A 25840-nucleotide genomic window follows, 5' to 3' on the forward strand; every position below is an offset into this window, starting at 1 on the left:
AAAATACTGTCCCATTAGCTCATAATGTCAGCAATACATTGTTAGGCTTCCAACAGCATCATATTCCAGTGTTGTGGTTTGCTGTCTATCACAGAGTGCACTTCATTGGATTTTTCCTAAGTTGCTGAAGATAGTTGAAGGTAAACTCTGGTGCTGAGAAGGTAAAATTACACTGGGCAACACTTCTATCTTTTCAATTGCAAGTCTGGTATGGAACAGTCCATGGGCTAGAGAGGTTCTTTTTTCCCAGTTGGACGAGAGCATGTGTTCAGGAGGCCAAGATAAAGGAATGAAGAATTTAAAACTCCTCCCTCAATTTGTTTCCTTGCCTAAAATAACCAAACAGAAAAGCAGAAACCTGAAACTATCTTTTAATATATAATAGAAAATCTAAAATTGCCCAGTCCTCTATTCTAAGGTTCTCACCTGAATCCCCCAAATATGCTCTGAATTTTACTTCTTTTGAGTAGTCAATGCCTACCTTGTACTGTTGCTGTTGTGTCGAGCTGAGTCCCACAATGTTCAGCTTCCATCTCGGGAATTACTGCATCTAAGAAGAGGAAGATTCAATCAGTTGATGCTTTCTTTCAATTGGCTTTTAAATTCTTTTTTAAAAAGTGACAGTTATTTCTGTGCTGTAAAACAATAAGTCAGCTCAAAAAAGAGTAAGCTCTTAGTTGTAAGCCATCTTATCATGTGATCACTAATGAGCAAGAGGGTTTAGTTCCAACAGTTCAGTAACTCTATTAACCTCTGATCCCATCAAATCCACAATGTGCATAATGTTCCGTGGCTAATTTTTACACACATCAGAATGTGTGTGACTATAATTAAAATGTGTTCATTATGCATAATGAAAAGCTATAACACAATTTGGAAATGAGTCCAAGCCATGTGCAAAAATCATTTAATTCATTTGTTATTATCTTCAGACCGTGTGGTTTCCGGTGTGGCTACAGTTGGATGATGGGAACCAGTTTATGTTCCCAGATTCAACCCCAGATTCAACCCTGGAGGATGAGTCACTACACAGGTTTAATCCACTGAATGGACTAAATATTTTGGCAGTAAAAGAATGCAGGCCAAATTTGAAGCTAAAATTGAACTTTTAAAATCTTGGACAGCACATATATCAAAGCATTACTAGCATATTTTTATTTAAGGATTATGTGGCCTCAAAGCCTAATATTTAGTTTCCATGCACAAAAACAACTCATCACTGTTCGTTCATCACCCTTTGCATAATCTGCACTTTCTGGCTTTTTGAGCTGTAATATTTAATTAAAAGAAATTTCTATGTTTATTTGTACCTGACAAAATAATCAAGGGAACAAATCAGCATATTACACTCCCTCATGTCAGCTGTTTGTACAAATCCACCATCCATAACTGAGTAATCAATCATGATACAACCCCTTATGTAAGGCTATGCAAAGAGCTCTCCCCATTTCCCCCACAGCAACAGAAAATCAATGACCTTAAATTTATATTAAGTAATGAACTTTGGAAAGCTCAGTGTCATGGTTCAGTTAAACATTAAACCTAATTTGCCAAATAAACAACTCCATATGGCTAGCATGTTAATAGTTAAATTGTGTTATCTGAGGTTTAATCCGTTCTCTGTTTGCATTACCATAAAGGGAAATAAAAGCCTCTACAATGCAAAAGGAAGAAATTGATTCACTGTTCGAAAAATGATTTGCATTTGTGGTAGCCACCCATGTCTATACATGATGGATAGTGTTGGAGCAAAGTGCTCCCTTTGGCTTTTGGTAAATTCCCATTGAATTGAAACTTACAATGAAAACTGAGCAGGGTTTGAGGTAAAATATTAGGCATTTTCTATAAAGAACATATATATATATATATATATACACACACACACACACACACACACACACACACACACACACACACACACATATATATATATATATATATATATATATATATATATATATATATATATATATACATATATATATATATTTCTTGTTCCTTATTGTAGGACATCCATGTTCATTGAACATTAGCCAGGTTATTCACGTGCAGTATCCTTTTATCCTCCTGATTATATATCTGTAAAGATGTTTTAAATCAATACTTCATCAGTTCAGACTGTAAACTGGATTAGTTAATTTGGCTTTATTTTTCTTCACAATTTCTGTTGGGTCTGCTGCACATTTCTTGCACTTCCACTCATAAGAGCAACATTAAGTAAAAAGAAATGAGAGCCATACCATTAAGCACCCTGAGACTTTCTGTGGATGTGGCCTGTTGTAAAGCTTGTTCCACTTGTTCTCGTCGCTTTGACTCAAATTCAAGTGCTTCCTGTAATTTCCTCTTTGCCTTTTTCTCTTTCTTCAGTCGTTTCTGAATTGTTGCTGGAATTGTAAAGTACAGATACATAATAATTGAATTTGTCTTTGGTTTGTTTAGAAAATCTGCCTGGATGACAGCAATTTCCAGGTTGTTTTATACTCTGTATATAAAATCTTGCATTATAAAAATCTGAACTGAACTCAATCCCTTGCACTTTCACTGAATAAAATACAGCACTTTTTCAGGAGGCGTTTATATTTCAAATTTTATGCTTGCGAATTTCAGGTCACTTTTGTTTGAACCATTTTTCCCGTAGTTTTATATTAGATAATTCCATTATTTGCAAAATTATACAACCTTATCATTATTTTCGAGGTGTAATTCTGTACAGACTAATACTTAGAAATTAGACTGCACCTGTTTATGGAGCATTAAAGCATTGTGGCAGTTAGTGCTGGCAGCAGATGATGCTCCCTGCTAAGTATTGCAAAACTGGTCAAAGGCACATCTGCACCACAATAGTGCGTTTTCTTTTTCTTCTTGGGCAGTCTCCCAGGATCAAAGATGATTGTCTCCATTCTGGTTTTGAGGGTTCTGAGGTGGCTCATGAGGCCAATGTGGGAACTGCAGGCTCTTCCACAGACAGGACAAGCGCTGGTTGACTGTATGGGCGGGTATGCTCCTTCTGTCATTTCCGATGCATGGGTTCAAGGTTCTCAACAGCATCCAGAATGCACCTTCTCCATTTGGGATGGTCATGGCCAATGGTTTCCAGGAGTCAGTGGGGATGTTGCACTCCAAGCATATCTTTCAATCTCTTCCTCAGTCCACCTGGTAATCTTTTCCCATGACAGAGCTTGAAGGTTGAGAAAGAGTTCTCCAGCCTAATCTCATCTTCCAGCATTTGGTCCACAACCCTGGAGGACACGACTCCTTAAGTACATATCCGACCAGCTTCAATGTCATGAAGCTTTCTGCCTCTACCACCGTTTCAGACAGGAAGTTCCAGGCCCTGTCCACACTCTAGTGCACTACTTCACACCTCTCTGGATTAAATTCCATTTGTTCCCCCCCCCAAAAAAAAAGAAGCACTAAAATGTGACATGCATGGCTGCTAGTGAGATCTGCCTAAATTCAGCACAGTTGATACCAATTTACTTTACAGCAATTACAAAAGGGCATCAGCCACTAATGGCACACTCCTTATGCCAACCAATACATGGTATGGTTGACATGGAGGAAAAAGGGGCTAGAGGGGAGAGGGAGAGTGTTCTATGGTTTCCCGAAAGGAGTGTTGAAAGGCTGGTCAATGAGATGCACACTGTGTGGGAAATCCAGGCGGCCCAACCGGGCTGCCATGAGCAGTGCCTATAGCAAGAGGTGGCTCCAGTTGTCTCCTCCAAGAGTGAGAATCCTGCACAATAAGGCAGTGTCACAAGAAATTTCATGATGGGACAAGATATGTCAAGGTAAGCTGCAGGAATTTAAACATGTTGCTGTCTTATATAGACACATGCATCCAGATAGAGATACAAATGCAAACTGTTAATCTCACAAACTGCTACTACATCCACACTGCTCACATGACCCATCCTCTCCTGCACCTCACCCCACCACTGGCCTTCTAATCCTCTCTGCTGCCCCAACAGATCAAGCCTCCAAATGTAAGCTCATGAAAAAGGTTATTCAATGACCTTCTTCATTTCAGCCAAAGCAGCAAAGAATAGGAAGGGGGGCCAGCATGACAAGAGGGGCCCTCTTGTTCAGCACCTCACCGGGCAGGAGATAACACACTTTCTCACCAAGGTTCAACTCACCTCACGAGCAGAGACTTTATGAAATCTAGCAGGTATACATTACCAGTCCTCACTGTGATTACTATATCCCCTTTGTATGGATCAACACTATACACCTTCACCACTGTGCCTGCTTCTGCATCACCACTGAGGGTTTTCAGGTGCAGCTTTTATGTACAACTTACTTGTTTTCTCTTTGTAATGGCCTCCGGTTTTCCTCCTCCCGAATACAGAGCAGTGGAGAGAAGGAGAAGGAGAAGCTGGATTTGGTCAATGATGATGAGTGCTGTCTGTCCTTGTGCACCAAACCCCAGAATACCACCACAGAGGTTGGCACCATGAGCAAAGGACGTAGGAAAGACGTGTGCCCTGGGGAAGTACAGCAGGCACTAGTGGGGCACAGTCTGCATGGGGCATGAGGGATCTAGTGCCAGAGTGTGCAAGAGGAGGCAGAATCCACGCATCTGTGATGCTCAGATTAGGATCACAATTGGGATGCCTTCATGACTAGGCTGATGTACATTAGGATGGTTTGGGTGTAGTCAGGCTTGTTTGGTTCAATGCAGGAAATGGCAAGGTCTACAGAAGGATCCAATTCAATGGTCTCGCAAGAGCTTGTGTAGAACCAGGAGCCATCACGGTCGACATGGATGAGTTGTGCCCATTTCTGTGCTGTACAACTCTGTGACTCTATGAGACCATGTCCTCAGATTGAGATATGAATACATCCCTTCTGCAAGGGCTTCAGTCCTGTCACACAACACCTACTGATGCACCTGACGACTGCCACAGAGGTACAGATGTGGGTCACGTAACATGGTTCTGCTTCGATATCCCCCTGATCCAGGTGGAGGTCTTCCATTAAGAATCGGCTTGAAGCTCTAAGGAAACAGTGACATTCCAGCAAGAAACAGCTTGCTGCCCTCATTGTGCAGAAAGGTTGCTGCTGAGGTTGGACGCAGAATGTTATCCAAGAGCAGCTTACAGTTCTCCAGGAGCAAAGAGATGTTGCACATAAGTAGAAGGCTCTCCCACATGAGCAGAGAGATGCCAAATGTGAGCAGATTGCTCCACTACAGGGTCAAAGTTCTGGCTTGCATGACATCTTCTCCCTCCTGCAGGAGCCGACATCCCGTCCCCATTCACGCCACTCGGCACCCCGAGCAGATTGCATAGAGAACTGACTGAGAGTGAAGATGGCAGGGCCCAGGCACCTGTGACTCCGGGTCTGTCAGCTGGGTCAGTCTCTGGTCTCAACCCACTGCAATTCCCCTACTGCTGAAACAGGACTACGGTGAACACCACCTCCCGGCACTGCACTCATCTTTGGAGAATCTGGACAGTAAAGACACCTACTTTAGACTTTTGTTTATTGACTACAGCTCCGTCTTCAATACAAGCAAACTCATCACCAAACTCCGAGACCTGGGACTCAACACCTCCCTCTGCAACTGGATCCTTGACTTCCTGACTAACAGACTGCAATCAGTGAGGATAGGCAGCAACACCTCCAGCACGATTATTCTCAACACTGGTGCCCCACAAGGCTGCGTCCTCAGCTCCCTTTGCTACTCCCTATACACTCATGACTGCGTGGCCAGATTTTGCTCGAACTCCATCTTCAAGTTTGCAGATGATTCCACCATAGTAGGCCTTATCTCAAATAATGATGAGTCAGAGTACAGGAAGGAGATAGAGAGCTTAGTGACATGGTGTCATGACAAAAACCTTTCCCTCAATGTCAGCAAAACAAAAGAGCTGGTCATTGACTTCAGGAAGGGGGGCGGTGCACACACTCTTGTCAACTTAAATGGTGCTGAGGTCTAGAGGGTTGAGAGCTTCAAGTTCCTAGGAGTGAACATCACCAATAGCCTATCCTGGTCCAACCACATAGATGCCATGGCCGAGAAAGCTCACCAGTGCCTCTACTTCCTCAGGAGGCTAAAGAAATTTGGCATGTCCCCTTTGACATGCACCAATTTTCATTAATGCACAATAGAAAGCATCCTATCTGGATACATCATGGTTTGGTACGGCAACTGCTCTGCCCGGGACCGTAAGAAACTGCAGAGAGTTATGAACACAGCTCAGCACATCACGAAACCAGCCTCCCCTCCATGGACTCTCTTACTTCTCACTTCCTCAGTAAAGCAGCCAGCATAATCAAAGATCCCACCCACCCCAGACATTCTCTCTTCTCCCCCCTCCCATCGGGCAGAAGATACAAAAGCCTGAAAGCATGTATCACCAGCATCAAGGACAGCTTCTTTTCTGCTGTTATAAGACAATTGAACAATTTCCTAGTACGATAAGATGGACTCTTGACCTCACAATCTACCTCGTTACGACCATACACCTTATTGTCTACCTGCACTGCACTTTCTCTGTAGCTGTTACACTTTATTTTACATTCTGTATTGTATACCTTGTACTACCTCAATGCACTGTATAATGAATTGATCTGTATGAACAATATGCAAGACAAGTTTTTCATTGTACCTTGGTACATGAGACAATAATAAACCAATTCCAATTCAATTGTTTTGGAGATTGCAATGCTGGTAATGCAGTCTGAGTACCTGTAGATTGTTGTATCATTGCCTACCTGGTCCCCTGAGAGCTTGCCTGCTGTGCTGGTTCAAGATCTTGATGTTTCCCCCTTACAGGGGCAGCATCTCACCACCATCACAACCTCTCAGGCAATACACTCACCTGTGCCCCACAGCCATCCATCCCAGATGAGTCCCTCACTTGCCTGGGGCCTGCAGTCTGAAGCCGGCCCATTAGGGTGTTTTCAGAGACACCAGCATGGACTTGAGAGGAAAGGGAGCAGCATTACAGCATCCAGTCTGTAGTAAGGGAGAAGTACCCCGACCCTGTACCCTAGGACAGCAAAATCCACCCACAAAGTGGCCTAAAGGGAGTGACGTGGGTGCTAGGGTGCTTCATATATTTCAGTGCATAGAGAGACGTCCACTGGTGTGCCAACTGCTGTCATTGCTGCATAGCTGGTGATGTGTCAACTAGATAAGTTGCTGATGTCTTACATTTCAGATCAACATGTTTGAGGTCAACCTTCATTGCTGCTGGAGAGCAAGGGATGGCTTTTAAATCAAAAGGATTGCTTCACTGTAGCTTAGCAAATAAATGTGCAATAATTTGACTTATGTCATAGCTGCTATGTTACTCTGACAGTGGATGAATATGGCCTCCAATGTGAAACCAAGTATCTCCTCAGGATTCTTCTCCCCACTTGGTATCCTCTTCCAATATATATAATGGCAACTTCTGAGCAAGCGAATCCCAAGCAGCTGAAGAACTGAGGGAAGGCATATCACAAGATGAAATATTTGCTCATTGTGGTCTGTTCTCCAAGGGCCTTCCTTTATAGACAGGAATAAACGTGAGTGCACATCCATCAAAAGTGAGTATTGTGCAGGATGTGTGACACTGAAGTGAAATGTGATGCTTCCACTGCTGAGACTTCATCAGGTTTCCTCCACTGAAAAGGTCAATTGGTTGAATGGCTTAATTTGAATAACACTTAGAAGTCCATGAGTGATTTCTCATCATTAAATGTGTGTAGACTTTATTTGCTTGTTAGCTCCTCGATGCATCTCCCTCTCCAACACATGCAAATCTGATCTATGTATTGTGATATGCACTACTCTCAGCTACACTGTCTACAATAGTGAACAACAGGCCAAAACAACACATTCTCAGCTACTGAATTGGTGGTGGGAATCAAACCCTAAAGACCTGGATGCAGGGCTGAGAGTAGTTCAATATTATATGTGGTCAATGTCAAATGGCTTAGATACCAAATGCACTATTAGCCTCAGATGCTGCTCAGACATGTTCACTTCCGACAAAAGCATACTTTATATAGAAGTCTGAGTGCTTTAAGAGAAGTGTCATTCCTTAGGAAATACAGAGTACAGAGTACCATCAGAGTACCAAGCCACTTAAGTAATTGAATCAGGGATTCATTCACTGTGTTATAAGCAGTTCAGGTAGAGCTGTGAAACAGCTTGAGAAAATGTGAATTCACTAAGCTCTCTTGACTGGTTGTTGGTGTAGTTTGGCGACTGTGGAAAGGGCCATGTGGTCTGCACCGGAGATTATGAGGGAATTCCCAGATATTGCTTCCCTCCTTTTCTCAGCAGGAAGATGAAGCTGCTGACATTGAGTAGGAACATCCTCCAGAGCTTTCAGCATCCTCCTACTCCTCTTGCTCTTGCTGGTCTTTTACATTGGCTTCCAGGTCCTTAGGGACTTACACACAAAATGCTGGAGGAACTCAGCAGGTCAGGCAGCATCCATGGAGAGAAATAAACAGTCCTGTTTATTTCTCTCCATAGATGCTGCCTGACCTGCTGAGTTCCTCCAGCATTCTGTGCTTGTTGCTCCAGATTCCAGCAGCTGCAGAATCTCTTGTGTCTCCTCAGGGACTTAATAGTTTTGTGCTCTTTCTCTGGCACTTCATGGTGGTGTGATCCACACTGCATTACCTCTATTGCAAGGTTATGCAGCTCGGTTCGCGCTCCTGTAAATTCTCATTACCTGCAGCTCACCCCTAAACTGATAAGGGCAGCAGAATCTCATCTTTAGGACACCAACAGCATTCTCCACTCCTGCTCTGGTACTTGTATGGCTGTTAGTAGGTCTCCACTCAGCTGGTATGGTTAGAATGCAAACAGCTGTGAGAAATCACAGGTGGCCCTTTTACTCCAGGACCCATTCCTCAGGGTAGTGCTGGCCACTGAAAACATCAAGCAATTCGGACTCCCAAAGGATTAAGAAGTCAGAAAACATGACATTCATTGTCATAGAACATAGAACATACAAAACTACAGCACAGTACAGGCCCTTCGGCCCACAATGTTGTGCCGACATTTTATCCTGCTCTATGATCTATCTAACCCCTCCCTCCCACATAGCCCCCCATTTCTCTATCATTCATGTGTCTATCTAAGAGTCTCTTAAATGTCCCTAATGTATCTGCTCCCATAACCTCTGTAGGCAGTGCGTTCCATGCACCCACCACTCTGTGTAAAAAAACTTACCGCTGACCACCCCCTTATAACCTTCCTCCAATCACCTTAAAATTACGTCCCCTCGTGTTAGCCATTGTCGCACTGGGAAAAAGTCTCTGACTGTCCACTCAATCTATGCCTCTTATCATCTTATCCACCTCTATCAAGTCACCTCTCATCCTCCTTCTCTCCAAAGAGAAAAGCCCTAGCTCACTCAACCTATCCTCATAAGACATGCTCTCCAATCCAGGCAACATCCTGGTAAATCTCCTCTATACCCTCTCTAAAGCTTCCACATCCTTTCTATAATGTGGCGACCAGAAATGAACACAATACTCCAAGCGTGGTCTGACCAGAGTTCTACAGAGCTGCAACATCACCTCGCGGCTCTTGAACTCAATACCCCGACTAATGAAGGCCAACATTCTATTCGCCTTCTTAACAACCCTATCGACCTGCGTGGCAACCTTCAGGGATCTATGGACGTGGACCCCAAGATCCTTCTGTTCCTCCACACTGCTAAGAGTCCTGCCATTAAGCTTGTATTCTGTCTTCGAATTCGAAATCTTGAAGTGTATCACTTCACACTTATCTGGATTGAACTCCATCTGCCACTTCTCAGCCCAGCTCTGCATTCTATCAATATCCAGTTGTAATCTACAGCAACCTTCTACACAATCCACAACACCACCAACCTTTGTATCATCAGCAAACTTACTAACCCACCCTTCCACATCCTTATCCAAGTCATTTATAAAAATCACAAAGAGCAAGGGTCCCATAAGTTCCTTTGATGACCAGCTGGACCTTTGGGGAGTGGAAACTCTTTGCTTATTCAAGGGAACCCTCATGGGGACATTCGTTCACTCAAGGGCCATCAATGGGAGTTCAATTAAATTTGGGATGAGCAAGGAGCCAGACTAAGGAGTGCAGATATTTTTAAGGTTGGAAGAGTTTGCAGAGTTAGGGTAGTACAAGGACATTAAGGGATTTAAAAATAAGAGTGGGCATGTAAATTCTTTTTCTCAGAAGTTATTATAAATAAAGACAATGACATCAGGGTGGCCATATCAACTTTGCTATCAGATCTCATTCATTGCTGTATTAAGTTTTAAAGAAATCCCGTTAAAAGATTCAGCACTGACAACTGACACAATATCCCCGGCACCAGAATGGTGAGATTTCAAGAGGCAGGTTACAGTTCAATAGACTAGAAATTTCTGTCTATGATCAGGAGCAAGTTTGAACAGTGAGTGCAGGGTTATTTAATTATAGCAATTAAAACACTAGCTTATGCTCATTTCCCCAGACTCACACATGATGCCCATCAGCCACTGCATGATCAGTTGAGCTGAGGTACTTCCATTGCCTTCCTGCCTAAAGTCAGGTGACATGACAAAGGGCAGCGGAGTCAAACTTAAGTTCCTCCTAATAATGTTACCAAGACTGGAAAATTTCACTGTGGAGTGAGAGAAAGAGAGTGAGAGAGAGAGGGAGAGAGAGAGAGAGGGAGGGAGGGAGGGAGAGAGAGAGCGAGAGAGAGAGCGAGAGAGAGAGCGAGAGAGAGAGAGAGAGAGAGAGAGAGAGAGAGAGAGAGAGAGAGTGAGTGAGTGAGTTCCCAGTCTTTCCAATGTGCAACCAGTGGGACTAGTGCGACAAATCTATGAGCATGCATCTGGTTTTATGCAGGAGACAGACAGGTACCCAGAGCCCCAAAACAGCACAGAACTGCTGAAATTTGCATCCAGGTTGTCTCTGAATTGTAAATTGTTCATTGCCCAAAATGACTGTCCACACCCTTGTACGACAGTGATTTCAATCTTAAACCCAAATACCAATGTTAAAATGTTTTGGTGAGAACTAATTGATCATACAATTGCAGCAAACCTCATCCTCTATATATTAAGCAAGCATGACTGGAGTAAAATAGAGTTGAATATGTCTTCATCCATGGTTCTTTGCTTCCTTGTGTGTTGGAGCAGTTCTGGTGAAGGCCCATTAAATCTTTCATCAACATCAAAGGGTGAATTTAAGTCACTTAGCTGCTGGTCAACTTGTCACTTCTGCTCTAGACTTCTCTTGTAAACAGAATACAGGTGTCACTCCTACCCATAAGCATGACAGGTTACATGAATTATCTCCCATACTGCAACGTTTATTGTCTAATGCTAATAATTTATATGGCTTTAATTAATATCCATTACTTAAATGGAATTACAACATTTACATGGAAGAATGCCTCTAATGAGCTGCCTGGATCCATTAGTGATTCAAGCACAGTTCTTTATGCACATATTTAAGAGGCTTTACACACAGTAGGGTATATTCTTCTGGTACAAATATTAGTGAAGCTAGTTAGTGGATTAAAAATGCCAGCAAGCGTAACTGGAGAAAATAGAGTTGAATATGTCTTCATCCACTGTTCTTTGCTTCCTTGTGTGTTGGAGCAGCTCTGGTGAAGGCCCATAAAATCTTTCATCAACATTAAAGGGTGAATTTAAGTCACTTAGTTGCTGGTCAAGTTGTCACTTTTGCTCTAGATTTCTCTTCTAAACAGAATACAGATGCCACTCCTATCTTTCAGAATGCAATGATAATCCTGTGATTCTAAAACTCACATTGATTCAGTAAGCACTTCTATTAATGGAAGCTCATGCTACTCATATTTCGAAGAGGTCAAAATACCTTAAACAAACAATGATTAGCAAATTGTGGAACAAGTCCTTAAACCTAGAAATCTCTTGCTGCAAATGAAGATGGTATCATTACCACCCTGATTACAGGGAGAATCAAATGAGTTCATCTTCAATATCTCCCAGCAGTTAAATCTGAAGATTCAAGACTTAAAGTTTTACCAAATGGAGCACTGTTATTTTAGCTGGTACAAATGCACACAGCAGATTTCTTCAAATAAGGTCAATAGCATACATGAAAACCAATCAGAGATCAATTGTTTAATTTACTTTCATTGCATCTTGATTCTTTAGATCCATGTGTATTTTCACATTATATCCACTGCAGCTTGTATATTTGATCAGCTGATCTCTGTTCTCAATCACTTCCTCCACCCCACCCTTATCGCAATCTCTCAAACTCAGTCTTTGGTGAGCATGACTGGTCAGCTTATTTTTGCCTGTGTGCCACCCAGTCTGTTGGGTAAGGCCTTGAGCTCCAGTTGAAATCTGGTAATGGGCTAATCGCCAAAGCACAAGATGGCCCACTGCATCTGTGCCACTCTAGCACAGCCTAATGGGTGGCCTGGAATTTCCCAGCAAATACAGTTGCCTCAGAAGGGATGCAAGAAGGGTTTACCAGTCTGATTTCTGGGGTGTTCTGTGGGGAGAAGTTGTGTAGAATTAGACCATATGCACTGGCTTTAGAAGAATGATCTCACGCAAATGTATAAAATAGGGAGGGCTTGACAGAATAGGAGATCATATACTCAGCTGGAAAGGTGATGAATCTAAAGGTCAAAGGATCATGGTAAAAGGTCAAACATTTAGAATTGAGATAAGGAAAAATGTCTATGCTCAGAGATATGAATCATTGAAATTCTCTTCGATAAGGGCTGTGGGTGCTCAGTCACTGAGAATATTCAAGACTGAGGTTGATAGATTTTGGGCACTAAGGGAACCATATGGTGTAAAAATAGAGGTGATGATCAGCATGATTTTACTGAATGACAGAATAAACTCAGCGGCCAATTGACCTCATCTGAGCCTGGGTTCTTTTGTTCTTGTGTTCTAACTCACTATGCCATCTTGTTAAAAGTGATTACATCAGATTTAAGGACATATAAAAATATGAAACGATACTGAAGGAAGATCTATCATGCGTTCAGATGGATATAATAATCTTAGATTAGTTAGAAAGCAATAGCTTCCAAAAGGAAACCAGTTTTGCTAACTAATGGGTAAATTAACCGAATACCGTTTGGGTATCTTCTCTGATATTGTTCAAATAAACTCTGAAAAGATAATCTGCAAACGAGAAGGTAGTTGTCAATGGGTTTGTAATGATCATGCCAATATATGAGTAACAAAAAACCTGCTGAAAATGATTAGCTGCTGTGGAAAATCCAGCTCACAAAACTGTACATTAAAGTTGAGCATATTCAGCTGTTTAAATTGCCACTTGGTAGTTTGTTCAACAGCTGAGAACAGCCATAGGCATTTAAATGTTAAGTTGCTTTTATTGCATGAACCAATTCACATAAGGGAGGGAGACTCCTGATTGTTCTATTTGGACTTGATATTGCTTCTTACTTGGAACAGATGGGCAGGTTTAACAGCTGCCTGGTAACCTGTCAACAAAACCTTTGGTTTTGCTTAACTTTGCCATCCCTTCAACTTGCCAGTGGAAGTTTGGAACATGAGCACACCTACTTTCACCAAATAATCAATTTGAACCATGCTGCAGATGATTAAAGTTGCACCATACAAACTTGTAGATAGCTCTACTCCTTTTTTAACTGGCCAGGTGTGACATAAGAATGTGGAGCAAAAATACAGGCACAAACCAGTAGGGTCAAGCAGGCACGGTAGTGTAACGGTTAACATAATGCTATTACAGCACCAGCGACCCGGGTTCAATTCCGGCCGCTGTCTGTAAGGAGTTTGTATGTGTTTCGATGTACATGTGACTAATAAAGAAATCTTATCTTATCTGTTTCTCTTCTATAAATCCTATGTTAAGCCATTTGAAACTTTAAACTAACAGACAAACATCATAGCCATATTGGTAACAAGCAATGAATTTATTTAAGACACATCACATTACGTCAAATGCCACAATGTTATTTGAGGACATGTTTCTTAGATGTTTAATGGTTCTATAAGCAACAGTCTCAAGATATAAAAACAGCTGCAGTCCCACTAAATGGTTGTAAACTATTGCCTATCAGAATTACATGCGCCAGAGATAAAATGCCACTGAACCATACAAATAAATTTACCAAGGAATTCAGATGCAAATTTGTATGAGAAACAGATAGTAAATTTATAAATCAATACGCCACAGTTTACGTGTATTGGTTAATTTAATCTAAGCAAAAATCTGAATTTAATGCAGAAATGATTCTACCACTGCAACAAGGTGAAGTGGGCAGTGGATTGATTTCATTTCGTATGCTCAACATCATACTATATTTGACATTCCGGACACAGTGAGCTGGTGAAGTAATGTTCTATGCTACACAGATAGACTTTTAACAAAGATTTGCCACATTGCAGGTTCATCATCTCAGCAGCGTGTTTGAGATAGTGCCAATTCAGAGGAAGCAAGATGGAGTGAGAGTTTAAATTTCCCATCTTGTAATGCTTTGCTAATATTAATAGAGGCTTGGGGTTACAGACAGACTGGTTACATTTTCAATTTAACCATGGTTAAACATGAGGGAACATTGAGGAAATTACATTATTTTCTAATTCCTTAAAGTAATTGATAACCAGAAAGTGTCTCATAAACATATCTAGATTTTGTATTTAAAATTCAAGGATCTTATACATTTAGTATGATGGAAAACAATTTTGTTTATAGAAATTCAGATCAGGAAATCATCCAGGTTTAACTTTACATATTATTGATCAACTCATGTTTCTGTATAACTCTCATTAATATAAGTAGTTGGACTGGCTTGGATAATCAACTCATCATCAATAAGATTCAACATCCATATCCATTACACCTTAACATTTTCAAAATAGTTTAAATCTCTTACTATCTATTTTTTCCCCCTCATTGAGTATTGCAACATAATTTTTGTTTTAAATATTGAACATCAGTAATCAGATTTCACTTCTAAAACAACTGCAGTTAGACTAATTTCACTGTGACCATACCTCGTGGTACCCCAGTTCCCAAACCACCACATCCTTAGGAGAAATAAAAATGTTAGCCTTGTCAGCAAATAAATTAACTCTAAACCAACCAACATTTCTTCCCTAAAAAGCCTGGGTTATGTCACCTATTCAGCAAAAGAACTGCTCTGAAGTCATTTGTACCAGTAAATCTAGGTTGGTGATAATGTTAAAATGAGAATATTATACTGGGAAATCCTTGGTTAGAATCTTGTGTTCTAAAGCATTTGCCCTGAAGGACCACAGACTTTACCATACTGGCAAAGTTTTACTTCCATCTTATGCAATTATCATTGCCCTGGTATCAAGACTAAGTCAAATAGGGTAATTTGGACTCAGAAGGAGCACTAAGTTTAGAGTCAACCATCTTCACTCTTGATATTCCATTTGATTACCTTGAGACCTACCTCTATTGTGCTGTTCCGCTGTGAGTTGTCTCTCTAAGGTTTCTCTCATTTCCCTCTCCCTGAACAGCTCCAGCTTGAGTTCTTTCTTCTCCTGTTGTATCTGCTTCTCCTGCACACGGGCATTGTCAACAGCCACCTTCAGCAGGCCCTGTATAATCATTGAGCAGCGTCAACAAGAGCCACTGAAACTCAGTAAAACTGCAATCCATTAAACTCCTAAATATATGTAGGAGCTGGTGAACGTTTATTCAGCTTAAATTCTACTTTCTCACATTCTCTCTTTCCCTAATTATGAACATTCACAGCTCAATCCAATTCTCTTTGTTAACCAACCTGAAACAGCAGAATATCTTGACATCTTCTGTTAAATTCTACCTTCTTATATCAGTTGCTCTAAACATATCACGTGATCCAATTATCATTATAAATGTGCAAAAGGCAACATATGCTTTGGAAGAATAGATGGGTTTAAAGGGTCTGTACCTATTAGGACATTTTTAATCTGTACATCTGCGTGGCCAAGGATAGGTTGGACTCACATGACCACAACAAATGACTCTTATGGTGCTAGTGGGGATGTGGAAGTTTCAGAAGTGTACAGAGTGAACCTGCACTGGAATTGGAGAATTTCCCAAAGAAGAAGAAATACTGTTTAGTTCAGAAACAGTGTGGAGTTACATTTGTAGTGCTTAGTGTGACACTATTACAGCGCCAGCGAACCGGATTCAATTCCGGCCACTGTCTGTAAGAAGCTTGTATGTTCTCTCTGTGTCTGCGTGGGTTTCCTCCGGGTGCTCCAGTTTCCTCCCACATTCCAAAGACGTACGGGTTAGGAAGTTGTGGGCATGCTACATTGGCACCGGAAGCATGGCGACACTTGCGGGCTACCCCCAGAACACTCTACACAAAAAGATGCATTTCACTGTGTGTTTCGATGTACATGTGACTAATCAAGATATCTTATCTTAGCTTATCTTATCTTATAGCAAGGTGAGCAAATGTCTTGTGAATGTCTAATTAGTTTCTATTGTGCTCCAGTTTAATTATTTGTTCCAAAAAACCCAAAACTCAGTATGACTAACATTGGAATAATAAGCTGCCAACTATTTGATTTACAAGCAACAATCTTCATTGAGGATGATTTTGCTACTGCAGCCCTACTCCCAACCCAATCTCCCTTCCCCTGCTGTTAAGATATGTACAATCTTAACTTGTACATATAATGACATAAAAGGGGGCCATTCAGCCCATCAGCTCCATGTAGGCTCCCAGGAGAGCAAGTCTATTAGCCCCATTCCCTATTGCTAAAAATGTTTAATTTCCCATTACCCCAACTTATTTTCACCCTTGCCCATCAACTCCTCTTTGAATCTTTTTGCTCCACTAGGGTTAATTTTCAGCAGCCATTTAATCTAACAGCAATTCTTTGGGATATGGGGTGAAACCGGAGCACCTGGAGAAAACCCATGCAGTTATGATGTCCTGGTGTGACTTTTAAATGGCTGAAAATATAATAACTACCTGCATTGCAGATACCATTTACCTTTTATAGTTGAAACACCTTGCAACACTTTAAGATTTTTATTTACAAAAGAGCACAAGAATTTCAGAAGCAGGCTGCCTAAAAAAGGCATGGAAAATAAGTGTTCATTGCAAAGTCTTTTGCAGATCTTTTACTGCACACTTTGGTCCCCTATATTTCCAAAGTCTAAAATAGATCAGCTTGTTTTCTTGCAGTGTTCTTTTGACAAGATGGGGAAAGGTGGAGCAGGGAATAAATTGTGAGAGAGTTGATGAAAAACTGTTGGCATAGTTTCAGGCACGTGAAAACAAGAAAGGTATCAAAACAGGGAGATTTAGTGAGTTAGTGGTTAACATCTACAAAGAGCAGGGACAGGTAATGTGTAATCCAGTACAGATGAGTTAAGATCCTGCACGGTAACATACAGCAGGGGAAGGTAGATTGGCTGGGAGTAGGGCTGCATGGGCAAAATCATCTTCAACGAAGATCGTTACTTTTAAATCAAATTGTTGGCAGGTAGAGCAATTTTGCAAAGAGGGGAAAATCACTCTTTGGACTGTGTTTAGAAGGAAATGTGTGGCCAAGGATTTCTGAGTCGTTGCATTGTGGAAAAACAATGTGAACAGCAATGGAGAAACTAAACATTGAGCCAGCAGATCATATGATCTTGCATTAAAATTAATTTTTTTATAACTTTACCTGAATTATTACAAAATAAGTGAAACTACATAATTATCACTTTAACCTTGGAAATGGATACCAATTTTACACTATATTTAAATTAGACTTTTCAACTAAAAATAAGTTGGCGTTTGAAAATGTTATTCCAATGTATTTTGTAATTTAAAATCAACAAAGTAGTTTCATTAGATTCGGCTCATGTCAATGTTATTTATTATGCAACATATAAGATGTCGAACGGCTAATGATATAATTAATCATTATTAACTACAATTTTACATATTTGTCGCATCACTGCTTCTCGTGATTAGGTCTGCACTTTTTTTTGGTAGGAGGAAGGGATTATGATCATGCCCCGCACTGCTGCTAAAGCAAGTTACCACCACACTCTCAGTGGGGCACTCATCGTGGAAAGGTGTCAGGAGCAGGAATGCAATGGGATAATTCAGGATATGATCCTAACCCAACATACAGAAAGACCAGGGCAGAGTGATCCTGTAAAATGCAACAGAATCCCTACATATATCTCCCAAAGTATCAACTAATCGAAAGGTAACTTCCATTTGTACTTAACTTCTGCAAGACTAATACATCACCCTCCCCACCTGCACCCTCTAAAACACCCTGTTTCATCCCTCATTTGATTTAGTTTTCCCTTTTTCCAACAAAGTTCAATTCCTTTCTCTGGCTAAAAGTCTGAATGCACAAAATCTTTGCCAGAGACAAGCCGTTTTCAGTGTGTGTTGCTGACTACACGGATCACAGGAATCTATTTCCCTGAGATCCATGGCGACCATACACAATGACTAAACTATATCAGCAGGTGACGTTATGCAGCAGTCCCCATATGCAGGAAATGCCTTGGTGCATACAATAAAGAGGAAAAGGATGCCTTGCATACAAGGATTAGTAAAAAGGACCATAAAAGGACAGGAGATGAGGAATGGAGATGGGGAACCAAAGCCATTGAGCTGAAGTAAACAGGGAAGTTTCAAATATATGCAGTTAGCAGAAGATGGATAAGTGATCTCTGGGCGTATGACTGATAGGTAAAGGAAGAACTCGTATTTGTGTAAAGATGGTGGGTGCCCTTTAACTTTATATGAAACATGAAAAATCTTTATATGAAAAATCTATTTCAACTGATTGATCTCTGGAAGAAAAGGAAGTCATTACTTATCCTGGTTTCTTTCGGGATTTTAAATCAAATAAAATAGTTACATTTGTAGAGCAGTTAACTTAATTTTTGCAGGAAAGATAATCTTACAAATCAACATTAAAATTACTGGATTTATCATTGAGTCATAGAGTCACACAGCATGGAAAGGTCTCACTGAGTCCTCACCAGCCATCAAGCACCCATTTTATTCTCCCCATATTCCCATCAACTCCTCCCAGATTCTACAACTCATCTCCTCTAGGGGCAATTTACACTGGCCAATTAAGCAATGAACCCACACATCCATGATGTATGAGAGGAAACTTAAGCGCCCAGAGAAAACCCACGTGGTTATACAGAAAACACGCAAAGTACAAACAGGCAGCTCTTGAGGTCAGGATTGAACCTGGGTCATTGGAGGTATGAGATAGCAGTTCCATGAGCTGCACCGATGAACTCTGGAGAACTTTCCAGGACACAATTTAAAGGAAAAGTAAGTGTCCTTGTTGTGAGACTGCAATCATATATTCACAGGTGGTGATGAACAACATTGGTGGCATGCTTTGGTTTATTGCCTATAAACCTTGCTGCACTATGTAATTTTTATAGTTATTCAGTTGTTTGAAGTTCACTTTAGTTTAAAAGTTGCAACATTTTGTCAGCCATTATCAGGAAAATTTCACAGGTATCACTGTTCTAAAAGGGGTGAAGGAGATGGGGGAATTGGGGCTATGGGTGCATATTGAAAGCGGCAGGGCAAGTTGAGAAAGGGTAATAAAACAGACACTACTTTGGGCTTTATCAATAGAGCCATAGGGTACAAAAGCATGGATGTCATGCTGAAACTTTATAAATCAGGGCCCTGCCTTAAATGGAGTATTGATAGCTGGGACACTGAAGCTGAACTCAAAACTATCTTCATGTAATCAGGTGGAGATGCAAGAGACCTCAGATGCTGGAATTAAGAGCAACAAACAATCTGCTGGAGGAACTCAGTGGGTCAAGCAGCATCTGTAGGAGATGAGGAATTGTCAACATTTTGGGTCAAAACCCTGCTCGAAGTCCTAATGCAGTTGAGCTCTTCCAGCAGATTGTTTGTTGCATGTAATCAAGTAATTTTCAGTATGAGCCACAGCATAATAATTCTTCCGGTATTTTGAGCATCGATTGAGTCCTGATAACCCTACTGTTTGAAAACTGCAAACAGATGGACAGACAAGATTAAACATAGATTCTTTTTTAAGTTTTTGTAATTCTGTACTGCACTGGAGAAAGATCTCCTTCATCACATCTAAAGGCTCCCAAAGATCTAATTTTGGCAAATCTCCTCATCTGTAAGCTATCTCATGGCAACAATATGCAAGGTTATGGGTTAGCTACAAAATATACTTCTTTGGTACCTTGCATTGCAGCTCCATTCTGCTGTAGTGTTCAGATGAGTAGCTATCGTCACCTTAGAAAAGCACTAATTTCCTCCAGGTAATACATTGGGAAAGCTGTAATCTTCATTCCCTGCCAAGTACCCTCTCCACTGACTCCTTCATCTTCACCAGCTGCAGCCTCAGGCTGAACACAGACTGTTCAACTCCAAATTCAACTTTCTGTCTTTCCATTGCAACTTTCACTCCAAAAAGTCCACTCCATCAGACCCCTGCATTTGCTGCTGAAACTTTCATCTATGTCTTTGTCGGTTTCAGATTTGATTATACCAATGGTTTGCTAATATCTTACAATCTTCCCCCCTCCATTAACTTCATCTCCTCTATAACTCTGTCTTACCAAGAATCTCCTTCCTTATTTTGGCTTCCCTTCCCCAATTCCCACTTATTGTTCTCATCCCCATGTTTAAATTTCCCCATGGCCTTGAAGTCTCCATCTCTAGAACTTCCTCCAGCCCTCCATTCCCTCATCACCAAGTTTCTAGTTTCTTCTGCAGGCCCTCCTTTCACCCCATCATAGACATAATGTTCTATCTTCCTCTCCTTAAATCATTATTATGAGCCTGTCCTCTTTAAAATCTCCTCTTAGTAGAGCTCTGTGCTACATTTTGTAATCACTGCTTTAACTTACAGTCCATTTTGTTTTCACCTCCTATGCAGAACTGTGGGATAGTTGTCTATTGCAGGTTGAGCATACAATCCTTGTTGCTACTGCTGCCACTATTCTCTGTTTGTACCTAGCTAGTTATTATAATTTTGCTGCAAGTACATGAAGATAAAAAATCCTCATTCTTAATTCAAAATACTCCATAACAAAGTAATATTTATGCCTGAACCTTTTTTTATGTACCCATGTTGCTACTGTAGCATCTGCTTGCTTTTGTCACTAGGACTGGTGGTGATTTTAATGTTTAAGCAAAGCAAAATACTGCATTAAACATGGAATAATACTTCCCCTTACTCCATTTATAGTGTTTTGATAATGCTTAAGTTTACCTGAATGTTGGTTAAAAGTGTTTCTATTGAAGACAGTCCATCAGCAAATAAAAATGGCGCAGGAAACCCTGGGGGCAAGGCTTGCCCAGCCATGTGGAACTTCTCGATGCTGGTTCTAATGGTGGGCATCACAAGCTGAGTCTCATCTGCACAGTAAACAAAAAAGAACAATTAGTGAAAGATAAAATTTGTCACCCTTAGAATGCATAACAGTTAAACTCCAGTCTGTGGAGTGGTAGTGCTTATATTTGGAAATCAAAAATGAACTGCAGATGTTGGAAAACAAATATAAAGATGCTGGAATTACTCAGCCATTCAGGTGGTATCCATGGAGAGAGAAACACTGCCAACACTTCAGTTCTGATGAAGCATCTTGGACCTGAGATGATGGCTCTTTTTCCTTTTCCATGGATCCTGCCTAACCTGCTGAGTTTTTCCAGTATTTTTAGTTTCTATAGTGCTATACTTTGAGATATGGTTCTTACTTATGGCACGGAAGGAGTCAATAAGTTGGCATCATCTTTACATATCTTGTACATCAATCTTTCAATAACCTTTCTTTCACTGATTGTATATGAAATTATGAATGAGGGGATGGTAACAAGTGATTCTTAAGGCCTGAATGTACTGTTACAATGATCTCAAAACTAGGCAGACTGATCACCTGTCATTTTGTATTGTGTACAGTAAACGTGATTTCCCCCTTGTTTCCAGCTGATGAGCTGACTGCATGGGTGAAGATGTTACCATATGAAAATAGGGGTTATGATGCCTGAGATATAATGGTACAATAAATAAATGTCACTCAGAACTCAGCCCACCCTCCCTGTATTTGAATTTGTAGAATCCCATTATTATAATGGGCAAGATGTGCATGCATTCCAAGAAATTTTAAAACAGCATTGATTATGGCACTGTACTAAAAAAAAATTCACATTCTTAGGTGCCTGGCTTGAGAAATATAAAATATTAATAAAATCTGAAGTAGCCTACCAAGAAGTAGCCTACAAACATTAAACTGATACATTTTTTCTATCTTGCACAATTTCCCCCAAATTCTTTCAGATCCACGTTTAATGATGCTGTAGTTTCTCATTATTCCTCCATAATTAGATATAAAATCCTGGCTCTATGAAGAAAAGAATTCTTCATGGACTTCACTGTGAAAATGAATCTTTAATGATTGTACTTTACCCAAGTATCTATGGAAGATTTCTATCTTTTAAAGCCAATTACCAGTTTCAACAATGCATACTTTTGTCTTCCTGCCACTCACTTCTGCCCTTTGTCTTTTGGGTTTTATCCAGCTACTGAGGCAAAAGGAGAGGCCACAAGATGGAGCAAAAGATAAACTGCCGGAAGAACTCAGCAAGTCATGCAGCATCTGAGAGGCAAGGGAATGGTTTATGTTTCAGGTCGAGAACCAGTATCAGGGCTGAGAGTGTAGAGGGAAGATTGCTAGTGTGTAGAAGTGAGAGCAGGGTGTGTGACAGAGGCTGGAAGGTGACAGTTGGAACCAGATGGGGCTGGGGGAGGGTGGCGTGCTGAGACAGAGGCACAGAACGAGATGCATTTTCAACCCTGTATGGACAATTTCAGCTGCGCTGATTTGAGGGTTACTCCATGCAGATGCCAATTATTAGGTTACAATGTCTCAAATAAATAATCAATAAAATTTGAGCTGTTTTCATTTCAAGATTTTTATTAATATAAGCCAACTGATTTGGTTTCTCCACCTCCAATCCAATAGTTCAGTTGGGTAAAGTAATTTATGTTCCTCCTGGTACCTACAAATTGCTTGTCATTTTTTATTAAATATATTCCTGTCATTTGAAGAGTTCACTTTTATGCTTTGCTGCAGTCATAGAAAATATCTGATAAGTCACCAGGAAATCAGTGTTTACAATGTCAGCTCCACTCAAGGTCTAACCCTAGGCAGTTTTTCTTCAACTACAGCTGCCACCATTGAAATAATTCATTGCAAAGCAAACTGAAAATTGAAATTGTGAAGCAAACACCAGTCATAAAATATTTATTAATTTCACACAGTCTATGGCCTGCCTGTGCTGCTGCTTTATAGATAAACAATGACCTCAAATTTGTGGTCAGTGGTGAGTCACTTGTACTCGCTGTTGACTTGTGGAAACAGATTGGCCCTTGTGCTGTTCACCCAGGATGACTTGCTGGGAGTAATCAGCTCCATCTGTTGTGACAAAGTCCTGTTTGGCAAAGGGCCTTCTGTGAAGTAATAGCCTTGTTCTGTGCTGTAATCATTCTGTGATTTGATGGGGTAGAGTGGGGTTGGGAGGATAGTGGAGAGCAGACAAGCCACGCCTATGGAACAGCTGAAAAGCCCTGAAGCAGCCAAGCCATGGCCCAGCTTTGCTGATATCGAAGTTGCTCTCCCTGGCTTAGCCAGCTGTCAAAGCTGTAAAAAGCATAAAATGTTTCTGGAATCATAAGGTCATAGAAAGATACAGCACAGAAACAGGCCCTTTGGCCCACCGAATCTACACTGACCATCAACCACCCATCGACACTAATGCTGCATTCATCCCACTTGTTTTTTATTCTCCCTACATTCTCATCATTCTCTTCCCATTCTCTCCCCCTCCCCCCCTCCCCCCCTCCCCCCCCCCCCGATTCTACCACACACCTGCACACTAGGGGCAATTTACAACGGCCAATTAACCTACCAACCCACAGGCCTCTGGGTTGTGGGAGGAAGCTGGAGTACCTGGAGGAAGCCCACATGATCACAGGGAGAACATGCAAAAGCTCCACACAGACAGCACCCAAGGTCATGATTGAACCCGGGTCTCTGGTGCTGTGAGACAACATCTCTACTGGCTGCACTTGCACTCATTTAAAATTTATTCCAAGTAGCAAAAATAAGAATAAAACACTTAAAAACTTTTAAATAAGTTCAAACAATAATTTTAAAAAAACATCTAAAATATTAGATCTTGCTTTAGACCCTTGCAACTACTCTCCATTGAAGTGAAGAAGCTCCCTCTATGTTGGATCCAACCTGATGCAGGTTGTTTGAGCAGATCATCTATGGCAAATGGTAGGGAATCTCTTCAATTTTGCGTTCCGTAACCAAAAGCTAGCATCAGAATGCAACTGGCAAAACTACTTCAATCATCTGTTTATATCTTCAGAACTTCTGAGGTTGCTTTAGTGACATTGAGAAATGTCAACACTTATTAGGTTAACTAGCAGTGTTCTCCAGCAATTGCAATATGTAATTCTGTGTAAGGTTATCTTTAGAAAGTTATATTGAGTTTTCAGAAGGATGAAGTATTTTTCCAAAATTAAATCATAGAGTCAGACTCAGTTATACAGCACTGAAACAGGCCCTTCAGCCCAACTCATCCATGCTGACCAAGGTAGCTACCTGAGCTAGTCCCATTAGCCCACATTTGGTCCATATCCCTCTAAAACTTTCCTATCCATGTATCTGTCTAAATGTCTTTTGAACGCTTAATTGTACCTGCCTCTACCACTTCCTCTGGTAGCTCATTCCATATATCCACCACTCACTGTGGGAAAAACTCACCCCTAAGGTCCACTTTCTCTCTCATCTTAAACCTATGCCTTTAGTATTAAACTCCCCTACCTTGTACTACCTCAATGCACTGTATAATGAATTGATCTGTACAAACAGTATGCAAGAGAAGTTTTTCACTGTACCTCGGTACAAGTGACAATTATAAATGTTTTTTTTAAAGCATTATGTACTTTGGCTGAAAGAACATTCTGTATGCATGCGTGCAGATCTTCAGTAATATTTTGGAGATGACTGATTTTTTTTGACCAACCTCCCAATAGAATATGGATTTTAAAAATGTTGTAAGAATGAGTTAGCTCATCATCTGTTTGGCAATAATCTCATTGATCTTGTTTTTAGATATAATGGCTATTTCAATATCTAATGGAGCAACCATAGTGTGAATGTTGTGGAGACCAATGGAAATGGGCTAGCAAGTATTATCCCAAACTCTTTGGTTGTGGGTCTAAATTTTAAGATGGAGGGCTTATCTTTCGAGGAGGCGAAATATGTTGGGAGACTTGAACTGAAAGAAACAGAAAACAAATGATGCCATACAAATCTCTTTGTAATAATTGATGTGGTTACTTGCTATTGGATAATGAGAAAGTTCTGCAACTAGTTTAGGTCTGTCGTTTCACACCGTTCAAAGGAATCACACTTGAAAGTGTGGCCTTAGGGCATTGCACCTCCAAACTCACACTTCAAGACTTCACAACTTCAAAGCCTCACACCCACAGTCATGACTGGCCCAAAAAGCCACTCATCTAAGAAACCAATCAAATAGCCAAATGTAGAACAGAGCAAAATTAGCAACAAGTGTCAAACAGAAGATTAACAAGCAGAAATTGAAGGAGTTTGATTACTCAAATTAGCTATAGGTAACTACTGAACCAGTACACAAAGTACTCAGCTCATTTATTTACACTGATCCAAGACAAAACAGTGTGTATGGAATGAACATTTTAAAATTACAAGTCTCTGATCAAAAATATAGTACAATTGGGGGCTGATCAGGAGTGATAGAGGTACCCAACTTTGTACTTTGCTGTGGGTAAATTTAATGGAAGC

At 40.7% G+C, this 25840-nt stretch overlaps 1 protein-coding gene across 4 annotated transcripts in view; it reads right to left on the bottom strand.

Annotated features, from left to right (window-relative positions):
- dacha (dachshund a) overlaps window positions 1-25840 on the bottom strand; it is a 294607-nt gene that overhangs the window by 22159 nt on the left and 246608 nt on the right. For 3 of the 4 annotated variants that reach the window (XM_052021416.1, XM_052021413.1, XM_052021414.1), the window contains 4 exons: window positions 21217-21362; window positions 15420-15567; window positions 2241-2384; window positions 482-550 (listed from right to left, as the gene is read on the bottom strand). In XM_052021416.1, the coding sequence (XP_051877376.1) occupies window positions 482-550; window positions 2241-2384; window positions 15420-15567; window positions 21217-21362 (507 nt within the window). Of the gene's footprint in view, window positions 1-224; window positions 330-481; window positions 551-2240; window positions 2385-15419; window positions 15568-21216; window positions 21363-25840 lie in introns of those variants that run through there. The other variant, XM_052021415.1, reaches the window with a different exon arrangement.

Source organism: Pristis pectinata, chromosome 8 (assembly GCF_009764475.1).
Source record: "Pristis pectinata isolate sPriPec2 chromosome 8, sPriPec2.1.pri, whole genome shotgun sequence".
NCBI lineage: Eukaryota > Metazoa > Chordata > Chondrichthyes > Rhinopristiformes > Pristidae > Pristis > Pristis pectinata.